Raw genomic sequence first — 13308 nt, 5'->3', positions numbered from 1 at the left:
GCATTGAAGCATTATAATGGAGTTTCTTTTCAGGCAGTGGTTGTGCTTGGTAATATCTGTCCACCCTTGGACGACTCAGGTTCACAGGCACTTAGGATCTCTGTGTTTGGTTAAAGAAAGGGCAGACCGTAATCGCATGATGTAAACAGTGTGGAAGAGATTTACTAAAACTGGAGTACTCGGGAATCTGGTGCAGCTGTGCATGGTAACCAATCGACTTCTAACTTCGGCTACTTCAATTAAACTTTGACAATAAAACCTGGAAGAGGATTGGTTTCTATGTACAGCTGCACCAGATGTTACACTTTCCAGTTTTAGTAAATAACCCTCTGTATGTTTGCATCTGTGAGCCCTCCCCTTCCTCTAACAACACAGAGGGTAGAAGAAGGAATTAATGAATGAGTTACATCTTCATTAGTTCTTTGTACGCACGATCAATGGCAGCCGTAGATGCAAATGAAGTTTTAACCCTTTCACCCCTTTAGGTGGGCTTTAATGCCTTGGAGACTGCGTGGCTTCTGTATCATGTGATTGGCTCTCCCAGCAGTCATATGAATGGAAACCCACCCCACTGGCTTCCAACGAGATTCCTTGGCTGTGAGCTGTCCCCCCTGAAAGTATATCATTGTGCTGGAGGGGTACTCCACTGAATGCACATGTGCAGTGGATGGGTGTTTAAAGCCCACCATTCTTGTCGCTGCATATACGCATTACGTGATTTGCAAGAGGTTAAAGCAGTGGTCATCAACTCCTGTCCTCGGGGGCCCACTAACAGGCCACGTTTTATGTATTACCTTGGGGAGATAGACTAGAATACTGCAATCACTGAGCAGCGAATATCACCTGTGATATATTTCAGTTATCTTGCAAACCTGGCCTGTTAGTGGGCCCTGAGGACAGGGTTGATGAACCATTGTGTTAAATAATAAAAGGACACCAAGTTTACAAGAAAGGAAAATGTGAAGGTCGAAGTGCAAAGAAGAGGTAGATATCCCTGTGGTCACTGTAAATACAGTTATGAAGAGAGTTCTAAAGCTTCTATAGCAGGGATATGCAATTAGCGGACCTCCAGCTGTTGCAAAACTACAAGTCCCATCATGCCTCTGCCTCTGGGTGTCATGCTTGTGACTGTCAGAGTCTTGCTATGCCTCATGGGACTTGTAGTTCTGCAACAGCTGGAGGTCCGCTAATTGCATATCCCTGTTCTATAGGTAATAGGATATAACTGGGAGCACCAACAGTAGCACATATGCAGCACTTATTAGCATGGAATATTCACTTTTGTCACCCTTTTTCCTACTTTGTGAATTCCTCTTCCCCCAGATGTTGTTTTAGCTGAATCGAACAATACAGAAGAACCCGCCCCTGAGGATCCAATGTCTGAAGAGATGCTGGCCCTCGTAGATGAGTTTGAAAACTCCTGGCCCCTAGAAGCCTTTGAAGGTGCCCTGGAGCTTAAAGGCAGGCGAATGGACCTTCAGGGAATAAGAGTGTTGAAGAAAGGGGCTCAGGATGGCCAGTCGGGTTCCTGCTTTGGCGACTGTGATGATGATGATGAAGCTGAATGGGTAGGGACCTGTTTTTTTATATGGCTGCTAAAAAATATAATCAAAACGTTTAATATTAGAAAGTAATAGTGCAGCGCTTAAATATACATAGTGGCACAGATAATAAAAAGTAATCAAATAGTAAAACATAACACATACAGTAGTGTTGGCATTACTATTGCGGCAATCATAAAATATTCTGGAGAATATTGGTAAACCAATGTCCAAGAAGTATTCCTCCAAGATCAGGACGCAATGTCCCCAAAGGCAAAGTATAGTACCACCACTCCATCACCAGAAATGTGAACCTCCTCCACGTTTATGCACTGACCAGACAGCTAAAATACAAAGGCATGTATAATGGCTATAACTGTGTCCATGCACTCTCCTCAGCAGTACAGCTTTAAGTCACCAGCATGTACTCTTAGATCAAAAAAAAAAGCGCACACTACGGAGCCAGGGATGAGGTACATAGTGAAGCAATTTATTATTAAAACCACCAGCACAAATCGATATAAAACATCCACGTGGTTAAAACAAACAGTCCAGACTCGCAGTAATGGCTGCTGATCCGGAAGCAGCTGTGTGACATTAGCACGTAAGGCCCCTCCCAACATGTTTCGTATGCTCGTCATCAGGGGATACAGCTACTTGCTGCTCTCAATACTACGTGAATGGTTTATATATATATATATATATATATATATATATATATATATATATATATATATATATATATATATATATATATATATATATATATATATATATAAACCAATTTGTGCTGGTGGTTTTGAAGGCAGAAGGTTTTTTATCTTAATGCATTCTTTGCATTAAAATAAAAAGCCTACTGTGTGTAGCAGCCCCCCCCCCCTCCCCAATACTTAACTGAGCTCCTTCTCTGTCCAGCAATGTCCATGAGTGCCTTGGCCGTACAGGACTCTCCCCCCTAATTGGCTGAGAGGCAGAAGTGGTGCCATTGACTCCCACGGCCGTCAGTGAGCCAATCAGGGGAGAGAGGGGGCGGGGCAGAATGGCAGCTTGTGTCTGAATGGACATGCAGAGCTGCAGCTCGGGTGCCCCAATAGCAAGCTGCTTGCTGCGGGGGCACTCCACAGGAGGGGTGGGGCCAGGAGCAGCAAAGAGGGACCTGAGAACTGTACACAGCAGGTAAGTATGACATGTTTATTATTTAAAAAAAAAAAAAAGACTTTTACAATCACTTTAATAATAAATTACTGCACTATATACCTCATCTCTGGCACATCTCTGGTGGTTGTGTTTAGTTCTGCTTTAAGTTAACAAAGAAGAATTCCAGGTATGGCATTTTTTGCATGCGTCATTTTTTACATCACCGTCCCACTTCCCTACCTTGTGCAATCAGTAAATGCTTTGCATTCGTTGAGAGAATGCAGAGTGTTCCCTGAATGGCACGGAACCCGGGAGGAAGCGGTGATCGCTGGAGTATCGGTGTCTGCTTAGCTGATTTCCAGCTTCTAGAGAGATCCCACAGGTGTGGTGTATATACATAGTTACATTGGTCCAAGCCGGAATGCTGTAACTATGTAAAAAACAAAACATACTTGGTATTCATCTTTAACTATGCTAGACATTATTTAGAAGTTTGACTCGGAGACACGACACATCCTTTCCTTTGTTTAATATTTTGCAGATTACTTTTCAAGTCAAACGACTTAAGAAGCCAAAAATAGATGATACTAATATGGCGGACCTCCCATATGGGGCTTATGAAGATACTGTTGATGGAGGAAGTGATGACTTACAAGCTGCACTGGAAATTAGTGGTCCAAAAATACCCGCTCCAGGTCCACAAGGTAAGAATACCTTTTTATTCCACTCTGTTCTGCACTGAATAAAAAATGACCATATGTACAAATTTATTGCTGTATAACTGTAGTCTACTAACCATAGTACACATTTAACCTATGGAGACCACCCACCAGGCCCATGGATCTCGCCAATGGGAACACAAACGGTAATAATAACAGCTGTGATTTAATCAGGACATGGACTATGCACATTTCTTTCCTTCCACCACGGGTGGAAAAGTATATTGCTCTATTCCCCCCCCCCCATCAACACATTCAGTGATGAAGGGGAAATCTCTCAACGTAGCGCTACTGTGTTCTGCCACCAAGAAGCCTTCCCTGCCGACAGAATACAAAGCCACCAGCAGTGATCACATGAAAAAACCTGACAGGCTGGTTGTACTCAAGTCAAATGATGGATTGACTTCAGTACAACCAGCCTTCCCATAAATGGATCGAATCTCGGGCAGTCCCCTGCTGAATCTGCAGAGATTTCATCCATCTATGTCTGGCTTTACTCTTACGCAAGGCATATATTTTTATTGTGTTTTTTTTTTTTTTTGGGTGTGCTATTGTAATTAGTTAATTCATATCCTACACAATGTCGTTTGGAATAATACACTTTCACATAGACTAGGGAAAACGAGAGCTCCACAGGAAAAATGTAGAAGTCCCGGGACTAGTTTTCATTCTGACAAGCCAAAGAAAATAAGCAAACCCATTTTTAGGGGCTTCTTTAACAACCAGCATGTTTATTTCCTAGTTGAATAAACCCCTTTTTAATAAGCCACACAAGTCCAAAATTCATTTCAAACAAGCAGATTAAATCGATACTCTCATTCAAACCAGGGGTAGATAAATTTAGAGGGGCGGAGATCTGCCTGAACATCATGGAAGAGATCTAATCCAACCAGAGGGCAGAGTCCTTGGGGCAGAGTCCTTGGGGCAGAGTCCTTGGGGGCAGAGTCCTTGGGGGCAGAGTCCTTGGGGGCAGAGTCCTTGGGGGCAGAGTCCTTGGGGGCAGAGTCCTTGGGGGCAGAGTCCTTGGGGGCAGAGTCCTTGGGGGCAGAGTCCTTGGGGGCAGAGTCCTTGGGGGCAGAGTCCTTGGGGGCAGAGTCCTTGGGGCGGCTCCTCTCCATATAGAAGGGTAATTTGCAATACATAGGACACAGGAGGGTACCTCCTAAGTGCAGCATAAACACATTTATTGATTTACTGATAGGCAGGTTTAAAAAAGAGGCGCTGCCTCAAAATGCGTAATCGCGCCCCCTTACTTGCCTCTGACGTCACAGAGGGTTCCAACACTGTCAGATTCTCACGGCTCGGCTCCGTTGAAGTGTCCTGCTTGTGAATCTATGCTCTGTTCTCTGTTATGCCCATCAAAGGCTCCACACCTCTTGTACGTTGATTAATCCTCTGATGCCTGTGACCAGGATGCTCAGTTTGATGTACATGACATCCTTTCACACCATTTACAAATGTGAGTGGTTTTAATATCTTTGGGTCAATAAATTTGTTTCTGCTGCACTTAGAGGCATCCTCCTTTTTTGTCCAATATAATTAACGCAACGTGCAGAGGTCTGTAGTAACTAACAGAGTGCAGGGGTCGTTAGCATGTCCTGCACAGTGCAGAAGCCTAAGTACACACTCATTTGCATCGTAGGCAGCAGAAAACTGCCAATTCCTCTTATAACATTGCCAGCCCAGCGCTGATGACCTGTTATTACAGCTGGCACACTTGTGCAGCCTGCTGCCCCCTGGCAGCAGACCTGGCCTTTTACACACTCCTAGCCTACAAGGGACTTCATCTGAAGCACAAGTCCCACCAGTTCCCTTTGTCACTGCTTTAATACAGACACATCCTGTGATTTGGAAGCAATAGCTAGCTGGTCAGGGCCTTGCTTTGTTGATTGCCAATGGTTTTCTAGTCCCCAAGGTCCAACCATATTGCCAATTGCCTCTCTAATCTGAGGACAGGAGCTGGCGGCACAGCGGAGGTCACAATCTCCCTGTCAGGTGGCTACAATCAACCAGTTGCCGACCCCTAGGTTGAATATAAAAAAGAATGAAGCTGCAACTTTAAAAATCACGTTAGATAGTTGCCTCTTCTGCTGTCTGCACAGCCAATCGCTTCTGCAGTGAAATCCTCAATTGTAGAATCTTCAGAAACCAAAACTGGGGGAGAGTCTTGGGGGAGAGTCTTGGGGGAGAGTCTTGGGGGAGAGTCTTGGGGGAGAGTCTTGGGGGAGAGTCTTGGGGGAGAGTCTTGGGGGAGAGTCTTGGGGGAGAGTCTTGGGGGAGAGTCTTGGGGGAGAGTCTTGGGGGAGAGTCTTGGGGTCTTGGTTTGTGGCTGCCCTCAGTTGTTCCTCTCACCACTGCTATACAATCCTATAGTGATGTAGGGGTCGGCGGGAGTAACCACTGAGCACAAGTGGGGAGGAGGTGATTAATACTACCGGAAGTGTCGTTTTGCTGAAGAATCTTCAGTAGAAGTGAACAGCGACTTTAATCATGTCCTGGCTTGGATTTTTCTTATATTTTGACTCTCTTGTGCACATCTCACGCAGGCAGACGCCCTGATTACCGCAGTCTGGGATGGCCGAGTCCAGATGAGTGCCTGAAATTGCGCCGCGTTGAATTGTCTACAGTAGCCAGTACGTGGCTGGCTGTATCCGCAAAAAATATAGAGTAAGTACAATTTTAGGCAGTAGGGTCATAATTCTAGAACTGTTTGTTTTGGAGGGGGAACCACAGATTTTAGTTTAAGCAGTTGTAAACCCCCCCAAAAAAAAAAAGCAGTCTCTACAATAAACGTGGTGTGCCCTTCTTCTTTTTATTTTTTTTATTTTTTTTATGCAATGTATTTGGATGAAATGTTGATCCTGTCAGTGACTTCCTCCTTGCTTGCAGTAAATAGAGAAGAGACCGCTCTCCCGACCAGTCTAACAAACCCACTAGTGTAACACCGAAGTATAGTAAAACCTTGGTTTGAGAGCGTTTTGCAAGACAAGCAAAATTTTTTAATAAATTTTGACTTGATATACATGCATCATGTCACAACTGAGTATAAAAGAGAAGAGAGGCGCCTCTAAGTGTAGCAATATAGTTACATCTAATAAAGGTACAACACTTGGAGGCGCATCTCTTCTCTTTATTATACTCTGGAGCTCCTGCTGGATTTTGCTTCTAATCCCCTTGTGGAGGCTTCCATGTGTGGATGGACATTTTATGGCTATCGCATTGCTATAATCCTTTTACCGTATATACTCGAGTATAGGCCGACCCGAGTATAAGCCGAGGCCCCCAATTTACCCCCAAAAAACTGGGAAACCTATTGACTCGTGTATAAGCCGAGGGTGAGATATGCCTGTCCATCCCTGTGTGTGTGTGTCCATCCATCCATCCATCCCTGTGTGTGTGTGTGTGTCCATCCATCCCTGTGTGTGTGTCCATCCATGTGTGTGTGTGTGTGTGTGTGTGTACATTTTCTACATTCCCTAAAAGAGAGAACATGCAAATAAAGCATTGCATAGGGGGAGGATGCATGAAGTTGAGAGTTCCTGGGACATTAAGGCAGTGGACTGTGGAACTGGAGGAAGTAGGAATGTCAGCAGCACTTGCCAAACAGGTGTGGTAGTGATCAAAGTATGCAGATGGCACATAATGTGTGTGTGTGGCCTTGTGTGTCCAGCCTACCTGTGTCCCGAGCCTCCGTCCCGTCCCGAGCCTCCGTCCGGTCCCGTCCCGTCCCGAGCCTCCGTCCGGTCCGGTCCCGTCCCGAGCCGAGCCTCCGTCCGGTCCCGTCCCGTCCCGAGCCGAGCCTCCGTCCGGTCCCGTCCCAGGATCACCGCTCTTCGTCGGCGCCCATTCCCCTGTTCAAATGCCGCGCCTCCCTGTCTGTGATAGGCGGAACACAATTTCCCAGCAGTCTGTGTTCCGCCTATCACGGACATCCTCTTATCCTCGTCCGTAGTATGATGATGAGCGGATGTCCGTGATAGGCGGAACACAGACTGCTGGGAAATTGTGTTCCGCCTATCACAGACAGGGAGGCGCGGCTTTTGAAAGTTAGAATGGCCGCTGTCTGTCTGCTCGACACGCTGTTCGGGCAGACAGACGGCGATGACTCGAGTATAAGCCGAGGGGGGCACTTTCAGCCTCAAAAAAGAGGCTGAAAATCTCGGCTTATACTCGAGTATATACGGTATATGGACTATGAACTGAAGGCCTTATGAATAAATGGTTGTGGAACGAATCATTTGCGTTTCCATTATTTCTTATGGGGAAATTTGCTTTGATATGCAAGTGCTTTGGATTACAAGCATGTTCCTGGTACGAATTATGCTCGCAATCTAAGGTTTTACTGTATGGAGCATCCTCAGCCTACATGTCTCCAGCGAGAAACCACGCCCACTAACACATTTTACTCCTCCCACCAGGGACTATGACTAAAGCACCCATGGGTGTGGCATAATGCTTCAGGTGTGGGACTGGGGTTGCTCCATACTTTGTTGTTACACTTGCTGGGCAGGAGAGGGGCGTTCTTATCTGTTTACTGCATAGATCACTTTGGATGAGTATATCGGCACACATGCACCTCCTTTATTTTTGTGATCACGGAAACAGTCGCTAGCTTTGAGGGGTGCTCCAAGTCCATATTAAGGTCACTTGCTTGTTAGTGGTGTCAATGATCTGCAGGGTCCTTTGCAGCACTGCCACCACTTCATATTGCTATGGATCCCTATCCGAGCGAACAAGGCGGCGGGTGGGACAAGCCTGCTTTGCTGTGAATTGCAATGATAGGAGGAATTGAACACTACTGGTGACATAGGCAGCTGGGCAGTCTGACAGTGATTCCACCTGTCATTGCAATTCATGGCAGGGCAGACTGGTCCCACCCACCGCCCAGGACATTCCGATTTTAGAGAGAGCAAGGCAGTGCTGTGAGCTGGGCCAAAAACATGGAATATTGGTATTTGAAAGTTTTTGTTTTTTTTTTGTTTTTTTTTATACGCTACCCTCTAACAGGAAATTGCAGCCTACATTTGTAAAAACAGCATTTAGGTTTACAAACGCTTTGGGTCAGTGATATGCAATTAGCGGACCTCCAGCTGTTGCAGAACTACAAGTCCCATGAGGCATAGCAAGACAGCAACAAGCATGACACCCAAAGGCAGAGGCATGATGGGACGTGTAGTTTTGCAACAGCTGGAGGTCCGCTAATTGCATATCCCTGGCTTTAGGTCCTAGTCACGTGACATTTCAACTCTAGCTGCAGGAAAGATCCAGTGAATTCCCGCTGCCGGATTCACAGGTGCTTGCAGACCGTTGTGGCCACTCAGCATGTACTATGCAATGATGTCAATGCAAGTTGCGCATGAAATGGGCAAAAATAGCGCAGCAACCTTTTTGATCGCTGTGACATGAGTTCTGACAATATAAACTGTTCCATTGCCGACAATGGGGTGCAAATTGTCATTCAATTTGGAACGGTCAAATAGCACTGGTGTGAACGGGGGCTGAAAGTGTTTTGCTATATTCGTTTGAATAAATATTAAAGCGGTAGTAAACTACTGTTTTTTTGGGGTTTTTTGTTTTGTTTTTTTTGTTTTTTAGTCTTCTTTTTTTGCAACCTGCAAGGCAATGTCATCATTGTGCTAATATGCGTAGCATACTAGCACATTATGTGAAACTTCCCTGTGAGCAAAGCCCTCCAGCGACGCGCTGTCACTGCTGAAGGCATTTCTATCTTCACCTGGTCCTCCTTCCAGGTTCGCGGACTGTGTGAGTGGCTGGAGCTGCGATGAGGGGATCTGAAGTACACAGAATGTCTCTCTCAGGCTCCTGCATGAGATATGTAAATCACCCATCACTGACAGCAAGGGGGAGAAACTGACTCCTATTTCTCTCTTTTTTTTTTTTATCTCACTGAAAAAAAGATAAGGGGATTGCACAGAGCTGGATTAACTCTTCGGGGCAAGACTGGGCACAGATGACATGTAATCCTATACTGTACAAGGTGTAAGCCTTAATTAAAAGAAAATATAACAACTGTGGGTTTACATCCACTTTAATGAAAATAAAGGCAAATTGTTCACATAATATACAAAACCCTTGCGTAGTTTGCATTTCCATCAGTTTAAAATGAAATGTGGTTCTCTTTCTCTTGGATTTGTCTCTTAGCATTACAGAACATGTGGACTTTGCCACTCCACTGCAAGAACCAGGGGTGGAGCCTCTCTGTAATGCCAACATGGCGGCCAGCATGCATACACTGGACCATCTGTACGGGGTTGCCAATAGAGCTGCTATACACTACACTGGGGAGAGCCAGCTGAAAGAGGTAAGGGCCATATCCAGACCCACCTTAAATTCATAATTCATACATTAATTGTATACATAGGGATGGACAAATGTTCCAGAGCAGATGGAGATCACAATGGCCCTATGCATATTCTGTTTATATGAAGAAAACCTCATACCAAGTATAACGTATGTATACCTGCAGTAGCTCTTCTCACTCTCTCGACCCCCTGAAGTGCTGGGTGGTCCTGAACAGACAAATCTCCACCTCATTTGTCTAGTGTCAGGTGGGCCGATTTTTGTTTTATATATTTGTATATGTGAAGCCTCAGTGCTACATCAATTCATCTCTGCCCAGTGTAATACCTAAATTTGAAAGTGGTTGTAAAGGTAGAAGTGTTTTACCTTTTTAATGCATTTTCTGCATTAAAGCGGTAGTTAAGCTTAATTGTTTTTCTCTTTTTAGGGGGCACCGGTGACACTTGGAACGGTTCGGAGCCGTTTGGAAATACTCAGAATCATTTGGAAATACTCAGTTCCCGAGTGTTTTCAAGCCATTCCGAGTTCAGCCGAGTGGTTCCCGAGTATTTTCGATGCTCTCCGGCACCCCCCCACCACCACCACCACCTCTGGCCACATGCGGTATTCCATGCAATAGAAGTCAATGCTGAACGAATTAACGACTTCTATGGGAAAACTCGCTTTGATATGCGAGTGCTTTGGATTACAAGCATTCTCCTGGAACGGATTATACTCGTAATCCAAGATTCCACTGTATAGCAATGATAAAAAATTGGTTGTGAAAATACCCTGGAGACAACGCCATCTGCCTTAAAGGAGAACTACAGTTAAAGCTTGTTTGACTGTACTTCTCCTGAGGATTCCTTCTGCACTCCAGTGACCCGTTTTCAGCAGACAGTGGCTGAAAACGTCACCCAGCCGGTCCAGGCTTGGGCAAGATCGCAACAATGAAGTCGCGATCCGCCCACATGCCTGGACCGGCACCCGGCTCAGCCTCTCGGCAAGCCGCTAAGAGCCTGAGGCTGCCACTCCAGCCCCCTCCACAGTCCAGCGCTCCAGTGAGCGTGGGGGGAGCAGAGCAGACAGTGGTAACTGAGGGCGGTGTTTGAACCATCGGTTCTCAGTGTTAGAGCCAGTGAGGGACAGATGCGGCATTCTCCTAGCTAAGTATGATTCTTAAAAAAAAAATAAAAAATACTACTCTTTTAATGGTACAGGAACACTCCAAGAAGACCTGCTAAAGGCAGCCGACCTCCGGTGTATGTCTGCACAAATCCAACAAAGCAAAAATGGAAGTCGCTCAAATTTTATTTCTAACTAGAAAAAGAAAAGGGGCACATAGGCACAGCAACCCACTGAACAATGATAAAATTCCTCCAAAATCTGAAATGTTGAAACAGTTTAATTTGTGTTGACTAGTTGGGTTGAGTGCTGGGAATTTTTTTTTTTAGTATTTCGTTTGCTGCTTATGAATTGATCTGATTGGCTCCAGTCTTTGCTTTGTGCTGCATTATTTGGCCATGAGTTTGTGGACATTGGACCGTGGCCGGCACTGGACCATGGGCGGTGTTCTGCCGTATAGTGTCCGCCCCGTACTGCGCATGCGCAGTACGGAGCAGACGAAGCTTCGGAAAATTTCCGAAGCTGAACGGCGCCTGCGCCGTGAGTGGAGGTGGTAGCCCCACCATCCAAGCGGACATAGGGTTGTGAGTATTAAAGGGCCCCTTGCGGGCGAGCTTCGCTCGCCACGCTTCGGGCTCGGCCTCGCTGCGCTCGGCTCTTTTTTTATTCCTACTCTATGTCCACTTGGATAGTGGGGATAGAACCTGGACTCCCGGCGCAGGCGCCGTTCATCCTCGGCAATTTTCGGAATCTGTGTTGCTGTGTACTGCGCATGCGCAGTACACAGCGGACACTATCCGATGGAGGATGTTATTAGACAAGACACCGGCACTGGACCATGGCCGGCACTGGACCATCAAGAGCTTGTTGGGCATCCCTTTCCAAAACCATGGCCATTAAAATGGGTTTGTCTATTCAAAGCTTTCCTCAAGATTTTGGAATGTGTCTATGGTACTCCGTGCCCATTCAGCCAAAAGATGATTTGTTAGATCAGTTTTGAAGTGCCCAATCGTCTGCCTGGTCTAATGTGTCCTTGTTTGCTGCTATTACCAGTGCCCTTCACTAGAAACACTTGAACTCATTAATTTTTTTGGAGAGTTGTCCACATACTGTTGCCCATATCTTGTCTTCTAACTTTTCTGCCCATGCAGTACACCCGAATTCTCCCTGCTAGGATGTTGATGCCATTGTGTGTTATCCTTCAGGTTTTACAGAACCTTGGCAAGGACAAGTACCCTCCACAATCTTTAGAGCAAGTGGGAGCCAGAATAATGAAGATGCTGGAAAAGGTGATTAATGCTGTCTGTTGTTTCTGTCATTAATAGTCGGGGGGGGTGTTGGAAAGCTTTTGGATTCCAGAAAGACTTAGCTGCTCCCCCCTCCCCCAGCCCTTATGTGAACCAAGGTCTTGGCAGTGGTCATGGACACCATTTTGATTTGCGCTGACAGTTATTACAGACCATGAGGCTTCCCATGCCACTGCCAGGACCTTGTCTGTCATCGGGGAGCAGTCTCTGAAATACACAACAGTAGTTAGAAGTATAAAGTATTTTCCAGAATGGCAGGGTAATTCAATTTATAAAGAAGCCAACCTGACTTACCTGTAGTTAGGCAGGTCATAGATGGTGCAAAATTCACACCATTCTTCCATCACCACAGACTGTGCTGATAGGGGAATCCCTCCTGCCGAGAAATTGTGTTCTCCCAGCAGGGGGGAAGCCGTCCCATCGGGAGAAGACAGTTGTTATTGCTAGCGATAATCGCAAGTAAATCTGCCAGGATGCTTGTACCCAAGTAGATCGATCAAAGTTAGTACATTCAGCCTGCCCACGCACGGTTCGAATCTCTGCTGGTTGGAGCTGAACTGGCTGAGATTTGAACCGTCTATGGCTGGCCTTAAACAGAACAACAAATGCCTTATTGTAACAAGCTAAGATATGCTTTCAGTGTTCATTTCTGTTTGATGTCCCCTCATCCCTTTGCTTTTTTCCCTCACACTGTAGAACCAGACATCATGGGTTTTATCCAGTATGGCTGCTTTGTACTGGAGAGTAAGAGGTCAAGGAAAAAAAGCCATAGACTGCTTACGCCAAGCTTTGCACTACGCCCCTCATCACATGAAGGTCAGTCATTGTCCAATTCAAGATTTTCTTCCATCAGGGATCCATGTTTGTGCCAAAAGCCTGCGCTACATCTTCCAGGCAGTCCAATGTTCATGGAGCCCAAATGGACAGATCTTCCACATTCAACAACCCAAAATGAACTGCTGTAGGTCTCCATCAACTTGAACCACCAATGTATGCGCCAAAGCCTTGCTGCCCTCTTCCATTCAGGGAAAACCAGGGCTAAAAACAAACATAAGAAGGTGTTTCAGCCGAGTGCATTACTGTATAACTCTTAAGGACCGGAAAATTTGCCCCCTTAAAGCGGGAGTCCGCCTTTTTTTTTTTTTTTTTTTTTTTTTAAAAGCCAGCAGCTACAAATAC

General features: G+C 45.7%; 1 protein-coding gene across 1 annotated transcript in view; it reads left to right on the top strand.

Moving 5' to 3' along the window:
* Positions 1-13308, top strand: part of TTC17 (tetratricopeptide repeat domain 17) — a 128305-nt gene that overhangs the window by 98725 nt on the left and 16272 nt on the right. Inside the window, exons 18-23 of the mRNA XM_077453522.1 lie at positions 1324-1568; positions 3220-3382; positions 5944-6064; positions 9560-9719; positions 12028-12111; positions 12826-12945. Coding sequence (XP_077309648.1) covers positions 1324-1568; positions 3220-3382; positions 5944-6064; positions 9560-9719; positions 12028-12111; positions 12826-12945 — 893 coding nt within the window. The remainder of the gene's footprint in view (positions 1-1323; positions 1569-3219; positions 3383-5943; positions 6065-9559; positions 9720-12027; positions 12112-12825; positions 12946-13308) is intronic.

The sequence above is a fragment of the Lithobates pipiens genome, unplaced genomic scaffold, assembly GCF_037356315.1.
Source record: "Lithobates pipiens isolate NorthernLeopardFrog02 unplaced genomic scaffold, aLitPip1_a1.2 Scaffold_24, whole genome shotgun sequence".
In the NCBI taxonomy this organism is placed as follows: domain Eukaryota; kingdom Metazoa; phylum Chordata; class Amphibia; order Anura; family Ranidae; genus Lithobates; species Lithobates pipiens.
This window is presented reverse-complemented; position numbering and strand designations above follow the sequence as displayed.